Here is a 15,899-nt window from a genome sequence, read left to right on the forward strand (position 1 = left end):
TGAGGTTGCTCCTGGGTTATTCAAAACCTCTCCAGCCACTGTTGAGCTCCTGCTCTGGGTTACTCATAGATCGTGCCAGTGTTGCATATTGGGTAGTCCAGGGTTACTCCAGGATTACTAAGAGGGACCTGCCGGGGCTGCTGACAGGTGGCTCACTGTTTACTCACAAACTACTCCAGGTTCCTCCTTGAAGGCACAAGCCTTTACCCGATGTTTACACACGTTACTCCAAGGTTACAAAAAGCTCTTTACTCCAGGTTTACATACACGATACACAGGTGAGAGGAGGGCCCAGGTGTCCATCAGGGCTCAGAGGTGGCAGGGGGATCCTGGAGCCCTGGAGCTCCCGCAGGCCCTGGGGGGGCAGAGTATTGGGGTGGGGTCAGGAGGTGGAGGGGCAGGGCCAAGGGGAAAGGAGGGGGTCGGGGGGTGTTACCTCCAGCACCAGCCGGATGTGCGCCCGGATCTTGGCCCCATCCCGGGTCAGGGAGTCACTGAGCCTGTGGGAGGGGTGGAGCCTCAGCAGGGGGTGGAGCCTCCCACATGGAGGAGGCGGGGTCACACTCCCCATTTTTTGGTCATGGGGCAAAGACCTGGTCTCCTCTTATGGTGAGGGGCGTGGCCTAGGTAGGGTGGGCGGGGCTGCAGGGGGTGTGGTTTATCCACCAGGAGCTTCCTGTGGCCACAGCTGTGGGCAAAGGGGGTGTATCCCGAAGCAGGCGTGGTCCAGGAAGGGGTGGGGCTTATTGGGATGAGCACTGCCCCTCCCACCCCACCCATCCCCAGGCAGCTGGGACAGGGGGCGGGGCATGCTGAGAGGGCGTGGTCTTTGACAGGAGTATGGGTAGAGTCTTGGCAAAGTAGGGGAGAGGTTTGTGAACCTTCTGTAACCACCCAACAGCCAGGTATGGAGTGTCAAGAGCCACCTGCTGGGGGGCGTGGCCTAACTGGGGGCATGGCCAAGGCTGGGGTGTGGCAAGTGTTCAGAGGGTGTGTCTAGGGTGTGTCCAGAGGGTGTGTCCAGGGCCCAGAGGTGTTTTGGGGGGTGTGTCCAGGGCCCAAGGCCTAGGGCTGTGTCCCGGGGTGTGCCCAGCCCATGTCCGGGGGGTCTCACGCTGCAGGAGGCGGCTGCGGCGCTCAGGTGCCGAAGGGCCTCGGGCAGCGTCAGCTCTGCGTAGAACCCGTAGCCCAGGGCCCAAACACACGCTGCGGGTCCGGGCTGGGGGAAAAGGGAGGTTTGGGGAGCTATGGGGGTCCTTGGAGGGTTTATGGAGTGCCACAGGGGTTGTAGAGGCCCACGGGGGTCACAGGGGCTGTCCAGAGGAAGTTATGGAATTCCAAGAGATTCCCAGTGGGCTCCCAGGGGGATTCCCTGGGTGGTTTTGGGGTCCCTGGGGAAATCCCACCAGGCTTTGGGATCTCTGGGGATTGAGGGTGTCTCAGGGGGAATACGAGGGTCCCAGGGGAGTCCTGGATTCCTCTGCAGGTCCCAGGGGGAGGTTGGGATCCCGAAGCATCCCATGGTAACCCTGGGGGTGGGGTTGGGTCACTCAGGGGGTTTTTGGGATCCCCTCCAACTCACACTTCTGCAGTAACGAAGAAGTTGCAGCCGAGGTCGACCTGGGTGCGCAGGGGGGCGGTGGCTTCCTGGGGACCCCCAAACCCCCCAATGCAACATAGGGACCCCCAGCCACCCCAGGGACCCCCAACCCTCCTTCAGGAACCTGAAACACTCCCCAGGACCCCAAATCACCCAGATTCCCTCCAGTGCAACTCAGGCACCCCAAACACACCAGGGACCTCCAATCCCACTTCAGGGACCCCCAAATCCCCCCAGGAACCCTCAAATACCCCAGATCCCCCAATATAATGCCTTCAAATAGCCTTCAAATAACCCCTAATCTCCCCAGGGACCCCCAAATACCCCCAACTACCTTCAAACATGCCCAAACAACCCACATACCCCCAAATATCCCCCAAATCCCCCCCATGAGATCCTCAGTGCCCCGCAGGGTCCCCAGCTGCCCCCTCAAGACCCCCAACCCCTCCAGTGCCACCCCGGGGCCCAAAACAATGCCCCCAGTGCCCCCCAAAAACTTGCACTCCCTCCCCCCCAGCCCCCACTATCCCCCAGGCCCCGCCCCCCAGGCCCCGCCTCCAGGCCCCACCCACCTGTAGGCGGGAGAGGGCGGAGCGGAGCTGCAGCACCTGCGCCTGCTGCTCGAACACGGCGTCGCGCTGCTCCTGCACGCGCCTGCGGGGGGCGCTGTTGGACAGGGCGGGGCCTCGGCGCGGGGGTGGGGCATCGGGGCAGCAATGGGGCGGGGCTCGTCGAGAGGGGGGGTCAGCGGAGGGGGCGGGGTTGGAGCGGGGGCGGGGCCTCGGTGCTGTTTATAGGCGTGGTCATTGAATAACGCGGGGTGGGAAGGGGGCGTGGCCAGGCCGCGGGGACTGGACCTGAGCGGCCTGTGGGGACGGGGCGGGGGGAGTGGGCGCGGGCAGAGGCCGGGGCGGGGCCCGGGGCGGGGTGTGACGTCACTGACCGCAGGTCGCGCTGCAGGACGTCGCTCACGAAGGCCTCGTAGCGCTGCGTCTTCTCCGCCGCCGCCATCGCCGCCCTGACGTCATCGCCGACAGACGCGGCGCGGGGCGGAGCCGGACTGCGTCATCGCCGCGCGTCGCGCCGCTGCCTAGTGCCTGGAGCGCCCCCTGGCGGGTGGGAGGTCCAGCCGCCTTTCTTTCCCCTGGGCTTATCGGGACTCATGTCGCGACATTCCCCAGGCTGGGCCTGTCGGGACTCCCCCGCCTCTGCAGAGGCCATAACGGCCCCGGACTCTCCAGGGCACGGAGCCCCCCCCCCAGAGCAATGGGGGTCTGTAGGGTCTACGCTCCACTCCCGGTTCCACCCCCCTCCCCCGGTCTACGGGCCCCCAGGCCCAACATCACCCAGTTCTGGGGGGGTCTATAGCCCCCTGCCCGGGGTCTGTACATTGTACTCGCGTGGCCCCCCGCCGATCTTTAGGTGCCACCCTCAGCTCCAGAGAGTCCGTGAGCCCTCCCTGCCTCGGGGGCCCCCTTCCCCGGCAGAGACACAGCGGAAGCAGCTCCAGGACTTTATTGCCCCTCCCAAAACACAGCAGCGAAAGGGGCGGGGCGAAGCGGGGGCGGGGCGAAGCGGGGGCGGGGCGAAGCGGGGGCGGGGGCGGGGCTCACACACAGTGTCACGAGCACACAATGACGGACCCCCCAGGCTCTTGGGGGGGGGACTTGGGGGTGCGCAGAAAATGGGAGGGGAGGGCTTGGTGCCTGAGTCCCCCCCGGGTGGGTTCAGGGGGTCCCAGAAACCTGGGCACCCCCGGGTGCATTTGAGGGGTTCCTGGGGCTCCCCGATGGATTCTCGAGGCTCCCGGGATCCACCCAGGGGGCGTTTCATGGTCCCAGGTGCCTGAGCACCCCTGTGTTTGGGGGTCCCAGAGCCAGGACCCCGGGTGGGCTGGGGGTGGCGGCCCTCAGTCGGTGAAGAGGCTGGCGAAGCTCTGCCGCAGCGCCCGCAGGCTCTCGGGGGGGCCCTGCTCGGGGGCGGGGCTGCAGAGGGGGCGGGGTCAGGGGGCCCGGGGTCGGGCCCCGCCCCCTCCCACCGCACCCCTCCGACTTACCTTGGGGGAGGGGCTCCGCCCGGTTTGGGGGCCAGGGCCGGTTTGGGGGCGAGGGGTGGAGCCTGTGGTCGGGGCTGCCTAGTGGTGGGCGGGGTCTGCGGGCCTGGGGGGCGGGGCTGGGCAGCGGGGAGTGGGCCTTGGGGGCGGGGCTGGGGCACTGAGGGGGATCTGGAGAGGCGGGGCTGGGCAGTGGGGGGCGGGGCTTGGGGCCGTGGCTGGGGGGCCGGGGCTGGGCCTGGTGGGCGGGGCTGTGGGGAAGTGGGCGGAGCTTTGGGCCTCGGTTGGGGAGATGTGGCTGGGCCTGGTGGGCGGGGCTGTGGGGTGGTGGGCGGGGCCTGAGGGCGAGGCTGTGCAGTCGGTGGGGCTTGGGGGCGTGGCTGCGGGGAGGTTGGTGGGGCTTGTGGGCGGGGCTGGGGGTGGGGGGGCGGGCTGAGGCACAGATGGAGAGAGTGGAGGGCGGGGTTGGACGGTGGAGGGCGGGGCTTGCGGGTGCGGCTGTGGGGAGGTGGGTGGGGTTTGGGGGCGGGGCTGAGGGGAGGTAGGGGGTGCTTGTGGGCGTGTCTGGGGGGATGTGGGTGGAGTTTGGGGGCGAGGCTGTGGACCAGGTGGGCGGGGCTGAGCGGGAGTGGTGGGGTGGTGCTGGGATGGGCGGGGCGTGGTGAAGCTCCACCCAGCGGGGGGCGAGGCTGCCCTTGCGGTGGTGGGCGGGGCTGGGCGGGGCCAGACAGCGGTGGCGCCCCTGTGGGGGAAGAGAGACACCTGAGAGGGCCAGTTAGGGGGAGGCAAAGGAGCCCATTTTGGGTGGAATCCCCCAAATTTGCATCCAGCTCTGTCCAAGCATTGGATGGAAGGGCAGGTTTGGGAGCAGATTTGGGGGGATGTCTCAGCAGGGTGGGGTCCCAGATTTTGGGTGTCTGAAGGGTTTTCTTGGTCCCTGCTTTGGGGATTCCCAGGACTTGGGGTTACACCCAAATTTCAGGGCCTGGTCCCAGTATTTTTGTGGGTCCCACTTTAGGGGAGGTCAGGTTTTGAGGGGGATTGTCACATTCTTGGGAGGCCCCACAGATCCACAAATTATGGAGTTTCCTTAGTTTCTGGGTTGTCCCAGGATTAAGTAGGTAAGGAGGGGTCTCAGTTTTGTGGGTTCACTCACCCTGTGGTTGGGGCCGTTGCTGTGGGGGGGTCCCTGGCCGGGGGGACCCCGATGTCACTGATGTCTGCGGGGCAGAAAGGAAGGGCAGGTTTAAGACTTGGGGGGCTCAGGATGGTTCTGGGGGACTGTGGGGGGAGGGGGAGTTACCTGTAGGCGTGGCCGGGAAGGGGAGGGGCTCCGGGGGCATGGCAGCTCCTCTCTCATCCGCGCCAGCACCAGCTCCACGATCCGGGCCCGATCCTCGGCCGCCCCCGGCCACCAGTGGCAGCCACGAGCCCAGAACCTGGAGGGGAGGGCCCCAGGAGTGACCCAGGTGCCCAGGGGGTCCCCCAGGGGTTTGGGAGGGCCCCCGGTGCCAGGGAGACCCCAGGTGTGGAGGTACCTGCACGATGTGCTCCTGCCCGTCGGGGCCCCGCAGAGCCTCCACGCCGCAGATGTCGACGCCCCCAAAGAGGCCAGCGCAGGCATCCACCACCCCCGGTGCCTGCAAGGCAGGGGGAGGGGCTCAGATGGCCATGCCCAGAGACTGGAGTCACGCCCACTAACCCTGGGCACGCTTCCCTGAGCACAGGGACACCCCCCTTGGGTATTATTGCACCCTCGCCTGAAGCTCCTTCTCCAAAGCCCTGCCCACAGAGCCACGCCCCCAGCCCCAACTCCTTGATGTAGCCCCTCCCCCAAGCAGAGCCACGCCCCTTATGAAAGCCACACCCTTTCCCAATGGCCACACCTCCAATGCCCCGCCCCTTCCCACCCTCATGGCCCTGTTTCCTATGGCCCCACCCCTTCCCATGGCTCCACCCTTCTATGTAGCCCCACCTCTTTTTGCATAGCCCCGCCTCCTCCACACAGTCCCTCCCTGTTCTGTCTCCCTGCCCTTCTGTAGCCACACCCCCTCCCACAGCCCACCCAGGCATTCGACCCCCCTCAGCACTCTGAGAACCCGCCCCTCAGAGACAAGCCCCGCCCCTCATGGGTCAGGCCCCGCCCCCACACTCACCGAGGGCTGAGGGCAACTGGTTCCACGTGAGGCCCCTCCCCGGCAGCATCTGCGGCCCCCAGAGACCACCTGGGTTGTGGAAAGGGGGGCACAAGTGTCAGGGAGGGCCTCAAAGGCCCCATGGCCTCTGTTACCCCCCCAGTTCCCCAGTTCCCTCACACCCCCACAGGCCCCCCCAGGTTCTGTACCCCAAGCCCCCCCCCCCCCGCGGAGGCCCCCCCTCATGAGAGTGCCCAATACCCCCAAAGCCTGACCCCACCCTGACCTGGGCCCTACTCCTCACCACTGGGCAGGTACCCTAAGCCACGCCCTAAGCCAAGCCACACCCCCAGGCCATCACCCGACCCCACCCCCCAAATCTTGCTCCACACCGAGGCCCCCTCCGTGGCCCCTCCCCCACCACAGGACCCTGTACCTCCAAGCCCCGCCCCAAGGCCCAGGCCCCACCCCAGGTCCAAGCCCCTCCTCCAGGTCCAAGCCCCACCCATCACCACAGAGGCCTGTACCCCAGTCCCCGCCCACAAGGCCTGGCTCCACCCCTCAGCCCCACCCCACACAGGACCCTGTACCTCCAAGCCCCGCCCCCCGCCCCGCCCCCGTGCCCCGCCCTCACCGCAGAGCCCGGTACTCGTCCCCGATGCGCTGCACCCGCAGCCGCTGGGTCCCCGCGGGGCCCCCTGCACCAGGGCCCCGGCCCGGGCCCCGCCCATGGCGGCCGCCACCGCCCCCAGCACCTGCGGCGTCCCCACGCGCACCTGGGGGGACACGTCACACACGCCCCACCCCCTGGCCACGCCCACCGGGACCGCCCCCGTGAGCCCCTCAGCCCTCCCAAAGGGATCAGCTTCTCATCTTGGGGCAGGGACGTGGATGAGCCACCCCACAGGGCCACACCCCATTTGGGCACACCCAAAAAGGGCCTCTCCTGTGAGCCCACCCATCGATCCCCCTCCCTTCTGCCTCTGGGGGCGGGGACAACGCTAAGCCACGCCCACTTGTACCCCCACCCCCAAGCCACACACCCCCCATTGGTCCACATCCCCAGCTGGGACACCCCGGCCCTGCCCACTGTGGGCCCTGCCCTGGCCACACCCTCGGGACAGGGCAGGGCTTGAGGAGGGGTGGGGCTTTGAGGGGAAGGGGCGGGGCCTCACCTGGCCCACCCCAGCGGGGGCGGGGCTGAGAGTCACCGTCATGGGGAAGGTCGGGGCAGTCAGCTGGGGACAGATACCAGTGACACCAGTGACACCAGTGACACACCAGTGACACCAGAGACACCAATGACACACCAGTGACACACCAGTGACACACCAGTGACACCAGTGAGACCAGTGACACACCAGTGACACACCAGTGACACACCAGTGACACCAGTAACACACCAGAGACATCAGTGACACCAGTGAGACCAGTAACACACCAGTGAGACCAGTGACACACCAGTGACACACCAGTGACACACCAGTGACACCCCCACTTGCCCGAAGATAGATCCCAGTACTCCCAGTCCCCTCCCCACCCCTCCCAGTCCATCCCAATGCTCCCAGTCCCCTCCCATTGCTCACCAGTCCACGGGGGTGGTTGCAGAAGCGCTGTGGGACCAGAGGAAAGGCCTCGGGGCCCAGTTCCCGCTGCAGCCGAGCCAACTGGGCAAACTGGGAGCACTGGGAGTGTCAGGGGGTGTGCAACCACCCCGCCCAATGCTCCCAGTCTGCCCGATTATCCCTCCCAGTGCCTCCCAGTACACTCTCCATCTCTCTCAGCCCCAGTCTCCCTCCTCCCAGTCATCCCAGTCACCTCCCAGTCCACCCCAGTGCTCCCCAGTGCCCCTCACTCCTTCCCCAGTCCCCCACAGTCCCTCCCAGTCCCCTCCCAGCAGCTCCCAGTCTGTTCCAATCACCTCCCAGTCCCTCCCGGTTCCCCCAGATGCCGTCCCAGTACCTCCCAGTCCCGCCCCAGTGCCCTCCAGTGTCCCTCTCCGTCCCTCCCAGTCCCCCAGTCCTTCCCACCCCCCAGTGCACCCCCCAGTGCCCCACACACCAGGCAGGGGGGGTGGGCGAAGCCGTACAGGGCGGGGAGGGGGTCGGTGCTGGGGACCCCCCCCAGGTGCAGCCCACCAGCAGCCGCCGAGGGGCGTCCCGGCCCCCCCCTCGGGGGGTTCTCGAACCAGCACAAAGTCAGGGCGCACCCGCCTGGGGGGGAGGGGGTCAGGGGGGCCCCAGAGCCCCCGCCCACCCCAAAATCCCACCCCAGAATCCCTCCCTCCACCCCAAGGCCCGACCCCACACCCCGAATTCGACTCCCCATCCCCAAAAACGACACCCGGAACCCAAAAATTCACCCCCACCCCCCAATAACCAAATTCACCCCAAAATCCACTTTGTTCCCCCTAACCCCGGTGTCAACAACCCTCTCCCACACCCCAACATCCAACTCTGCACCCAAACCCCTAAACTTCCCCTGCACCCAAATTCTGCCCTGTCCCTCAAACTCCACCTGTGGCTCCTCAAAAACAACCCCCGGGCCCCCAAAATCCTCCCCACAGCCCAGATTCCCACCTAGTGCCCCCCAAGACCTCCCCAGCCTCCCCAAACTGCCTTCCCCCCTCCCATAGCCCCAGTACACAATTTCAGCCCCTGAATGGGGGAGGGGGGTCCCCAAATCCCACCTGGTGCCCCCCCGGGGGAGTCGATGGTGACACTCAGGGCTCCGTGGGGTGGAGGCAGCCAGGAGAGCTCCGAGAACTGGGCCTGGGGAACCCCAAAAATCCAGGGGGGACCCCAAAGCCTCCCTGGGACCCCTGAACACCCCCCCACCCCAAACCTGCCTGAAGCCTCAAATTGGGTCGAGAAAAGAGGATTCAGATACACCCTCAAAATTCAGGGGGGACCCAAAATCTCACATGGGAGACCTCAAAATCTAGGGAGACCCCCCAAACCTGTCCTGAACCACCCAAACTGGATTGAGGAATAGGAGGTTTAGGGGCACCTGAAATTCAAGGGGGGAACCTCAAAATCCAGCAGGACCCCAAGACCCCCCAAAACCTTCAAACTGAGGTATAGGAAAGGAGTTTAAGGGCACCCCAAAATCCCCCAAAAGACTCCTCAGTATCTCTCAGGGCCTCTAAACTCTCCCTGAACCTTTCTGACCCCCAGACTGAGTCAAGAATGGGGGGGGGTTAGAGCATCCCAATAATTAGGAGGGGACCCAAAAATCCATAGGGATGCCAAGTCCCCCAGAGCCCCCCAAAAACCTCCCTGGGGGCACCCTCCAACCTGTCTGAACCCCCAAACTGGTACATGAAACTCTATGGGCAGGTCCCAGAAATCTGAGGGAGAGCCCAAAGGATTGAGAGACCCCGAATTTTTAGGGGTTATCCAAAAGTGGGGAGGGCCCCCAAACTCACCTGCTCCACTCGCAGCTCCACATCCCCATGGACCGATTTACCCCTGAAGAGCTTCACCCTGGGGGGGTCAGAGGGTGCAAAAACCCAAAACTGGAGGGTTTGGGGGCCTCAAAATGCCCCCCCAGGGTCCCCTCTCCAACCAACCCCCCCCCGAAAAGACACCCCCAAGTGTCCCCACAAATCTGAACCTCCCCAAATCTGCACCCTCAAATGACCCCCCCCAAAGTGCCCCCTCCCATACTGACCCCCCGTTAATGTGACCCCCCAAATCTCCCCACCCCAAACTGACCCCCATACCAGCCCCCTCAATACGAGACCCTAAATCTGCCCCCCAAACTTGACCCCCCACCAAATGTGACCACCCCAAACTGACCATCCCCCCAAAATGTTCCCCGGTGGGGAGGGGGTTGAGGTCCCCCAGGTAATCGGGGGGTTCCACGGGAGGGGTGCTGGGGGTCCCAGAGGTGACGGGGGGTTCCCCGGGGGAAGGGGGGGTTGGGGGTCCCAGAGGGGGTCCCAATACCTACCAGTCGGTGCCAGGGGGGGCAATGACGAGCAGCAGCGGGGCCAAAGCGGTGCTCCGGGGGGGTCTCCCCGCCGACCCCACTCCAGGCCCCCCCCCCCGCCCCCGGCCCCGCCCCGGGGGGGTCCCCGCCCCCCCCCCGCCAGGAAATTCCCGTCAGAGAGACGGCGCCGCAGGAACTCCATCCCGCCGCTGGGGGGCGCTAAGGGGCTGGGGGAGTCACCCTATAGATGGGGGGGGCACCCTATAGATGGGGGGGGCACCCTATAGGGTCCGGTCATGGGGGGGCGTCACCTATAGGTGCCTCCGAAGGGGTCCCGAGACACCCGAGGGGGCTGGTGGGACCCCGCTATGGGCAGCTCTAAGGGTCGGGGGGGTCAGGGCTGGGGGGGTCAGGGCTGGGGGGGTCACCCTATAGGGTCAGGGCTGTGGGGGGGGGTCACCCTATAGGGTCAGGGCTGTGGGGCCCGGCAGGATTCAGGGATACGGGGGCGATGTGAGGGCAGGATCCCCTATAAGAAGGTGGACTGTGGGGGAGGGAGAGCTGGGGGAGAGGGTCGGGCCGCCCTATAGGAAGTATCTGTTGGGGGGGGATCTATAGGGGATGGGGTCTATGGAGGGGAAGGGACCCCGGGAAAAGCTGCTCAATCGGGGGAGGGAGCTGGAGTGGTTGGGGACAGCGGCCCTATGGCCGGGCCCTATAGGGGATGGGGGGCTGTAGGGATGGCCTATAGGGGGATCGGGAGCTATAGGGCTTGGGGAGCTACAGGGATATGAGGGGGCTACAGGGGATGGGGCGCTGTAAGGGATGGGGGGCTATGGGAGAAGGGGGGCTGCAGGGGATGGGGCTGTAAGGGATCGGGAGGGGGGGGGGCGGCCCGGGGGGGGCCGGGGGGGCCCTGTGGGACCCTCTGGAATGACCCCCCTGCAGGATGAGCCCCCTAAAGCATCCCCGGGCGGCCCCGCCCCGCCCCGCCCCCGCGCGCTCACATCCGGCCCCGCCCCCGCCCCGCCCTTCCCAATCCAAAACACACTGAGTGGGCGTGGTCTCGTGGTGACATCATCATCAGTCCCGCCCCCGGCTCTGCAGAGGGAAGGGGCGGGGACTTGCGAGGTGTGGCCGGTTACGTCATCGCGGGCAGGGACACCCGAAAAAAGAACCCCTGGGCCGCCCCTTCTCCCCCCCGAGGCTGCCCCTCCCCGGGACCCCCCTCCTCCCCTCCCCTCGGGATTTCGCTCCCCCACACCCCCCCAGGCCCTCGGGGGCCGCTTCAGTGCCGGGTCTTTATTAGGGGGAACGGTCGGGGGGAGGAGCCAAGCGCGTTTCGGGGGAAATCCAGGCGAGTTTGGGGTCCGAGGAGCGTCCCACGAGGTCACCGGGAGTCTCATTCCTCTGGGGGGCGGGAGGGGGGCAGGGGGTAAATGGGGGACCTCGAATCCGAGGACTACCCCCCTCCCCCCAAGGGACCCACATGTTCTGCCCCTCCCCCAGGGGACCCCCCCTCCCCCCGCTGACCGTCGGGGGGGGCAGGGCAGGACGTGCAGGCAGGGCCGGGTCTCCTCCAGGCGCAGCTTCTGCCCCAACAGGGGCTCGCAAAGCGGCCTCGGCGTCCCCCAGAACGTCACATTCCTGCTCCCGCTGCTGCCCACGTTTGTCACCGTCAGCCTGCGGGGGACACCGTCAGCCCGGGCCCCACGGCCTCACAGACACCCCACAGGGACCCCAGACAGCCCAGAGAGACCCCACAGGGACCCCAAAGAACCTCCATAGAGACCTCGAAGAGACCCCATAGGGACCCTATAAAGACCCCCAAAGAAACCCCACAGAGGTCCCCTAGAGCTCCCAAAGAGACCCCCCAGAGACCCCACAGACACCCCATAGAGACGCCCCCAGTACACAGAGCCCTCCTGACCCCACAGAGGCCTTATAAAGTCCCCCTGGCCCAGTCCCATAAAGCTCCCCCAGCCCCCCCCAGCCCCTCACGCACTTGTAGGAGGGGTAGGTGGCCCGACACTCCCGGCTGCGGCTCCGCGTGGGGTTGGTCCCACACGGGGGGGTGCAGAGCCCCCAGGGGCTCCAGTCTGACCAGTTCCCACGCACTGGGGGCACAGGGCAGCGTCACCCCCCACCCCCCGCACTATGGGGCGGCTCTGGGGCAGCTCTAGAGCTCCGAACGAGCCCTGTGAGACGGCTCCGGGGCAGCTCTGGGGTGGCCCCGGGGGGCGGGGGTCACTCACGGAGGCAGTTCTGGATGTTGTAGCAGGCACGGACGTGGATGGTGCCGAGCCCCTCCCCGGCGGGGCACGAGGGCCCCCCCTGGCCGTGCCCCACACACGCCCGGGTGCGCCGCTGCTGCCCCACCGTGCTCTTGCAGGCGATGGACTCCCAGAGCGGGCGGGTGCAGGGGCTCCAGGGGCCCCACGGCCCCCAGTGCAGCACCTCTGAGGGGCACGGGGGGGTCAGCGGGGCCGGGGGGCCTCGTCCTGACCCACGTGGAGGGGCATCGTGGGCAGGGAACGGGGGGTGGGGTGGGTGCCCCACAGCAAAGGGGAGGGGACCCGTGGTGCCCTGAGGGTGCCCCATGGCAGTGGGTTGGGGGGCCCCCCCCCCCATCTCCTCTTCGAGCCCCGCCCCTGAAGGCCAAGCCCCGCCCCAGGACTTGCCCCGCCCCATGTCACATTTCCCCAGGCCACGCCCCTCCCCGCTGGAGCCCCGCCCCCTCAACCAGAGCCGAGCAGCGGTGCCTGCCCGGGCCCCGCCCCCTCCAACCCCCCCCCAAAGCCACGCCCTTCCAAATCCACACCCATCTCCAGCCTCACCCCTCCAAAACCCATCCCCTTGAAGCTCCGCCCCTCCAGAGCCCCACTCTCACAGACCCCGCCCCTTCAAAACAAAGCCCACCCTCAGACACCCCGCCCTCGAAGCCCCGCCCCCATTGGCCCCGCCCCAAAAGCCCCGCCCCGCACCCGGGCAGGCCCCGACGGGCCCGCAGACCCCCCGCCGGGTGTCTTTTCCTGCGCAGGCGCGGCCGCCGTGCTGGGGGGGAGGGGCGTCGCACGCGCGGCGCAACGTGACACCACCCAGCCCGCACGTGACCGGGCAGGGCGTGGCCGCTGACCACGCCCCCCACGCGCCGTCCACTGCGGGAGGAAGGGGTGGGGTCAGGGCCGTCCGGCCACGCCCCCCTCGCGGGGGGCCACTGGGGGGGGGGGGGGCCTGGGGGTCCCAAGGGTGTGGGGGGGTCCAGGATGTCCCAGGGGAGTTTTGGGGGTTCCAGGGGCTCCTGGGGTTCATGAGGGCGTCTTGGGGGTCCTGTGGGTCCGGGATGTTCCAGGGGAGTTCAGGGGAGTTCAGGGCTCCCTAGGGCATCCTGGGGGTCCTGGGTGTCGGGGATGTCTCAGGATAGTTCAGGGGTCCCGGGGTGATCCTGAGGGGTCCCATGTGCCCTGGCTGTCCCAGGGCAGTTCGGGGTGCCGGGGGGTTCTTGGGGGTCTCATGTGCCCTGGCTGTCCCAGGGCAGTTCGGGGGTGCCAGGGGTCTCACCGGGGCAGGGCTGCAGCCCCGGGCACTCCTGGCTGTCGGTGGCACTCCCGGCACACGGGGCCCCAGGCGGGTCCGTCGAAGGCGGCGGCGAATCACAGTGGCGCTTGCGGCTTCCGCCTCGGCTTCGGCCCCGCCCCCCAGCACGTGCCAGAGCAGCCGCCCCACGGGCCCCACGGGCCCCAGGCCCCGCCCACTGCGAGGGGGCGGGGCTCAGTCCCATCCCCCACACCCTCACACGTCTCCCCCACCCCCGGCCTGTCCACCCCCCTGCCTCCCACTGCTACCCCTTCTGCCCTTCCTCCACCTCCTCCCACCCCTCCCCCTCCTTATCCCACTCCACTCCAACCCCCTCCCCCCCTCCCTCCCCCCAAAATCTGCCTCGCTTCATCCCCTCCCCTTCTCCTCCCCCACCTGCTGCCGCTCCCTCTCCTCCAAACCCTCCCCACCCCCTCTCCCGTGCCCCTCGTCCTCCCCTCACCGGGACAGGTCGGGGTCCTGCCCTGGCACTCCCGGGTCTCCTCGTTGGCCCCCGGGCCACAGCTGCCCCCGCAGACAGGGGGGGGGTTGGTGCAGCTCCGCTGCGCCTCTCAAACCCCCAGCGCACACGTCACGGAGCAGCTGCCCCACGGTGACCAGGGCTCCAGCCCCCCGGCTCTGGGGACAACCAACGGGTCACTCCACGTCCTCCGTTCCCCACATCCTCCACGTGTCCCTTATGTCCCCCCAATGTCCCCATGTCTCCTCATATTGCTCCAATATCCCCTATATCCCCCGTGTCCTCCATGTGTCCCTCTGTGTCCCCCCCCGTGTCCCCACATCCACCCACGACCCCTCTGTCTCCCCACATCCCTCATGTTCCCCCATGTCTTCATGTCACCCTATGAATTCCCATATCCCCATTGTTCCCCCATGGCCTCCCCATGTCCCTTCATGTGCCCCCGTGTCCTCCCCATGTCCTTCATGCCCCCCCCACATCCCCCACACCTCCCCCCATGTGTCCCCATGTCCCACCTGGGCAGCAGGGCAGGTGACACGCTTGCAGCTGCCAGTCCCTCCTGTCCCCATCGTCCCCGCCGGAGCTCCGGCTGCGTCCCCGCCGCTGGGTCCCCTCCCCACAGGTCACTGAGCAGCTGCTCCAGGGGCCCCAGGGGCCCCACTCACCCTGTCTGGGGACATGGGGTACCCAGGGTCACACAGCATCACCTGGCGTCACCGAGGTCACCCGGGGTCACCTCGGGTGTCACCTGGGGTCACCCAGCACCACTCAATGTCACCCGGTATCACACGGGATCACCCAGTGTCATTTGGTGTCAGCCAGGGTCACACGGTACCACCGGCAGTCTCATTCAGTGTCACCTGGTGTCACCTGGTGTCACCCAGTGTCACCCAGTGTCACCTGGTGTCACCCACTGTCACCCGGGGTCATTCAGCATCACTCAGTGTCATCTGGAGCCATCAGGTGTCATCTGGAGTCACCCAGGGTCACTTGGTGTCACCTGGAGTCATCCCGTGGCACTGGGTGTCCCCCAGCGGCCCCTGGTGGCACCTGAGGCCACCTGGTGTCCCCCAGCCCTGCCCAAAGTCCTCTGGGTGGGGCACAAGAGAGGCGGGGCATGAGAGGGCGGGGCTGGGAGCAGCGAGGGGGGTGGTGGGTGGAGCTTCAGTGGTGTAGGTGTGGCCTCACAGGGGGAGGGGCTTTTGCACTGGGTGTGGCCACTTGAGTGGAGCTCATCCAATGCGGTGGGGCTAGAAGGGGGTTGTGGGCGTGGCCATGGAGATGAGTGGGGTCAGGTGGGTGTGGGTTTTAGTGGGCAGGGCTTTGTTGTGGGTGGGAGTACTTGTGGGTGGTGCTGGTTGTGGGCAGGGCTCATTTTGGGTGGGGCTAACCGGCAGGAGAGGCAGCTGCCGTGGGGGCGGAGCCTGTAGCCATAGGCGGGGTTGAGGCAGCAGTCAGCCAATGGGACGGGCTCGTCGCCCAGTAGCTCCACGCAGGCCTCGCCCCCCTCAGCCTCCTCCAATCGGGCGAAGCACCAGACGGGTGTGGCCGCTGGGGGCAGGACCATGAGGGGTCACAAAGGGTCACTGGAGGAAATGCTCCCCAGTGTTCCCAGTACTGCCCAGCATCGCTCCCAGCATCCCCCACCCCCCACCCAGCCACACCCAGCCCCTCCCAGTGCCCCCCAGCGCCCTTTAACCCTCCACTTCCCCCTCCCTCTGCCAGGCCCCCAGTGCTTCCAGAATCCCCTCAGTCTCCTCCAGCACTCTCAGTGCCCTCCCAGTCCCCAGTGCCCTCCCAGCCCCCCCCCCAGTGACCTAAGTCTCCCCAGTGCCCTCCTAGTCCACCCCAGTACCCCAAGTGCCCCTACTCCCTCCTCCCAGTCCTCCCAGTCTCCTCCCAGTGCCCTCCCAGTCCCCCCCAGTTACCCTGGTCCCCTCCAGTCCCCCGAGTCCCCTCCAGTGCCCCACCCAGGCCAGGCCCCCAGTCCCTCCCAGTCCCCTCCCAGGCCCCCAGTCCCTCCCAGTCCCCCCAGTACCGCTGGGCCCCAGGGCAGCACAGAGCAGCAGCAGGATCAGGCCCATGGGCGCCATGGGGGGAAGTGGGGGACGATGGGGAGAG

At 67.2% G+C, this 15,899-nt stretch overlaps 2 protein-coding genes across 2 annotated transcripts; both read right to left on the bottom strand.

Annotated features, from left to right (window-relative positions):
* Positions 1-227: 227 nt before the first annotated feature.
* Positions 228-2,935, bottom strand: UXT (ubiquitously expressed prefoldin like chaperone). Its single transcript, XM_032713695.1, is given in 9 exon segments — positions 228-334; positions 337-355; positions 437-500; positions 772-947; positions 1,115-1,197; positions 1,200-1,219; positions 1,583-1,647; positions 2,173-2,254; positions 2,544-2,935. Coding segments are annotated over 9 exon segments (609 nt in total). The 5' UTR covers positions 2,612-2,935; the 3' UTR covers positions 228-302.
* Positions 2,936-3,509: 574 nt separating this feature from the next.
* Positions 3,510-15,871, bottom strand: CFP (complement factor properdin). The gene is made up of 21 exons (XM_032713696.1): positions 15,817-15,871; positions 15,170-15,329; positions 13,761-13,890; positions 13,283-13,475; positions 12,706-12,879; positions 11,977-12,180; positions 11,727-11,838; positions 11,255-11,404; positions 10,773-11,131; positions 10,033-10,099; positions 9,216-9,273; positions 8,478-8,559; positions 7,850-8,001; positions 7,375-7,473; positions 6,964-7,026; positions 6,379-6,564; positions 5,192-5,293; positions 4,957-5,092; positions 4,830-4,873; positions 3,644-4,395; positions 3,510-3,585 (listed from the first exon to the last, which is right to left on the bottom strand). Exons 1-21 carry the CDS (start codon positions 15,869-15,871, stop codon positions 3,510-3,512), a joined length of 3,354 nt encoding a protein of 1,117 aa, XP_032569587.1.
* Between the last annotated feature and the right edge of the window lie 28 nt (positions 15,872-15,899).

Source organism: Chiroxiphia lanceolata, chromosome 31 (assembly GCF_009829145.1).
Source record: "Chiroxiphia lanceolata isolate bChiLan1 chromosome 31, bChiLan1.pri, whole genome shotgun sequence".
In the NCBI taxonomy this organism is placed as follows: Eukaryota; Metazoa; Chordata; class Aves; order Passeriformes; family Pipridae; genus Chiroxiphia; species Chiroxiphia lanceolata.

What these genes read in the sequence shown, in the direction of transcription:
- CFP (XM_032713696.1), bottom strand. Translation starts at nt 15,871, where the DNA reads ATGGCGCCCATGGGCCTGATCCTGCTGCTGCTCTGTGCTGCCCTGGGG. An exon ending in CCCCCGCTGGGGTGGGCCAG is followed by an intron (nt 6,565 to 6,963) that starts GTGAGGCCCCGC and finishes GTGTCCCCCCAG; the next exon opens with GTGCGCGTGGGGACGCCGCA. An exon ending in CGGCCAGGGACCCCCCCACA is followed by an intron (nt 4,396 to 4,829) that starts GCAACGGCCCCA and finishes CTTCCCCCACAG; the next exon opens with GGGCGCCACCGCTGTCTGGC.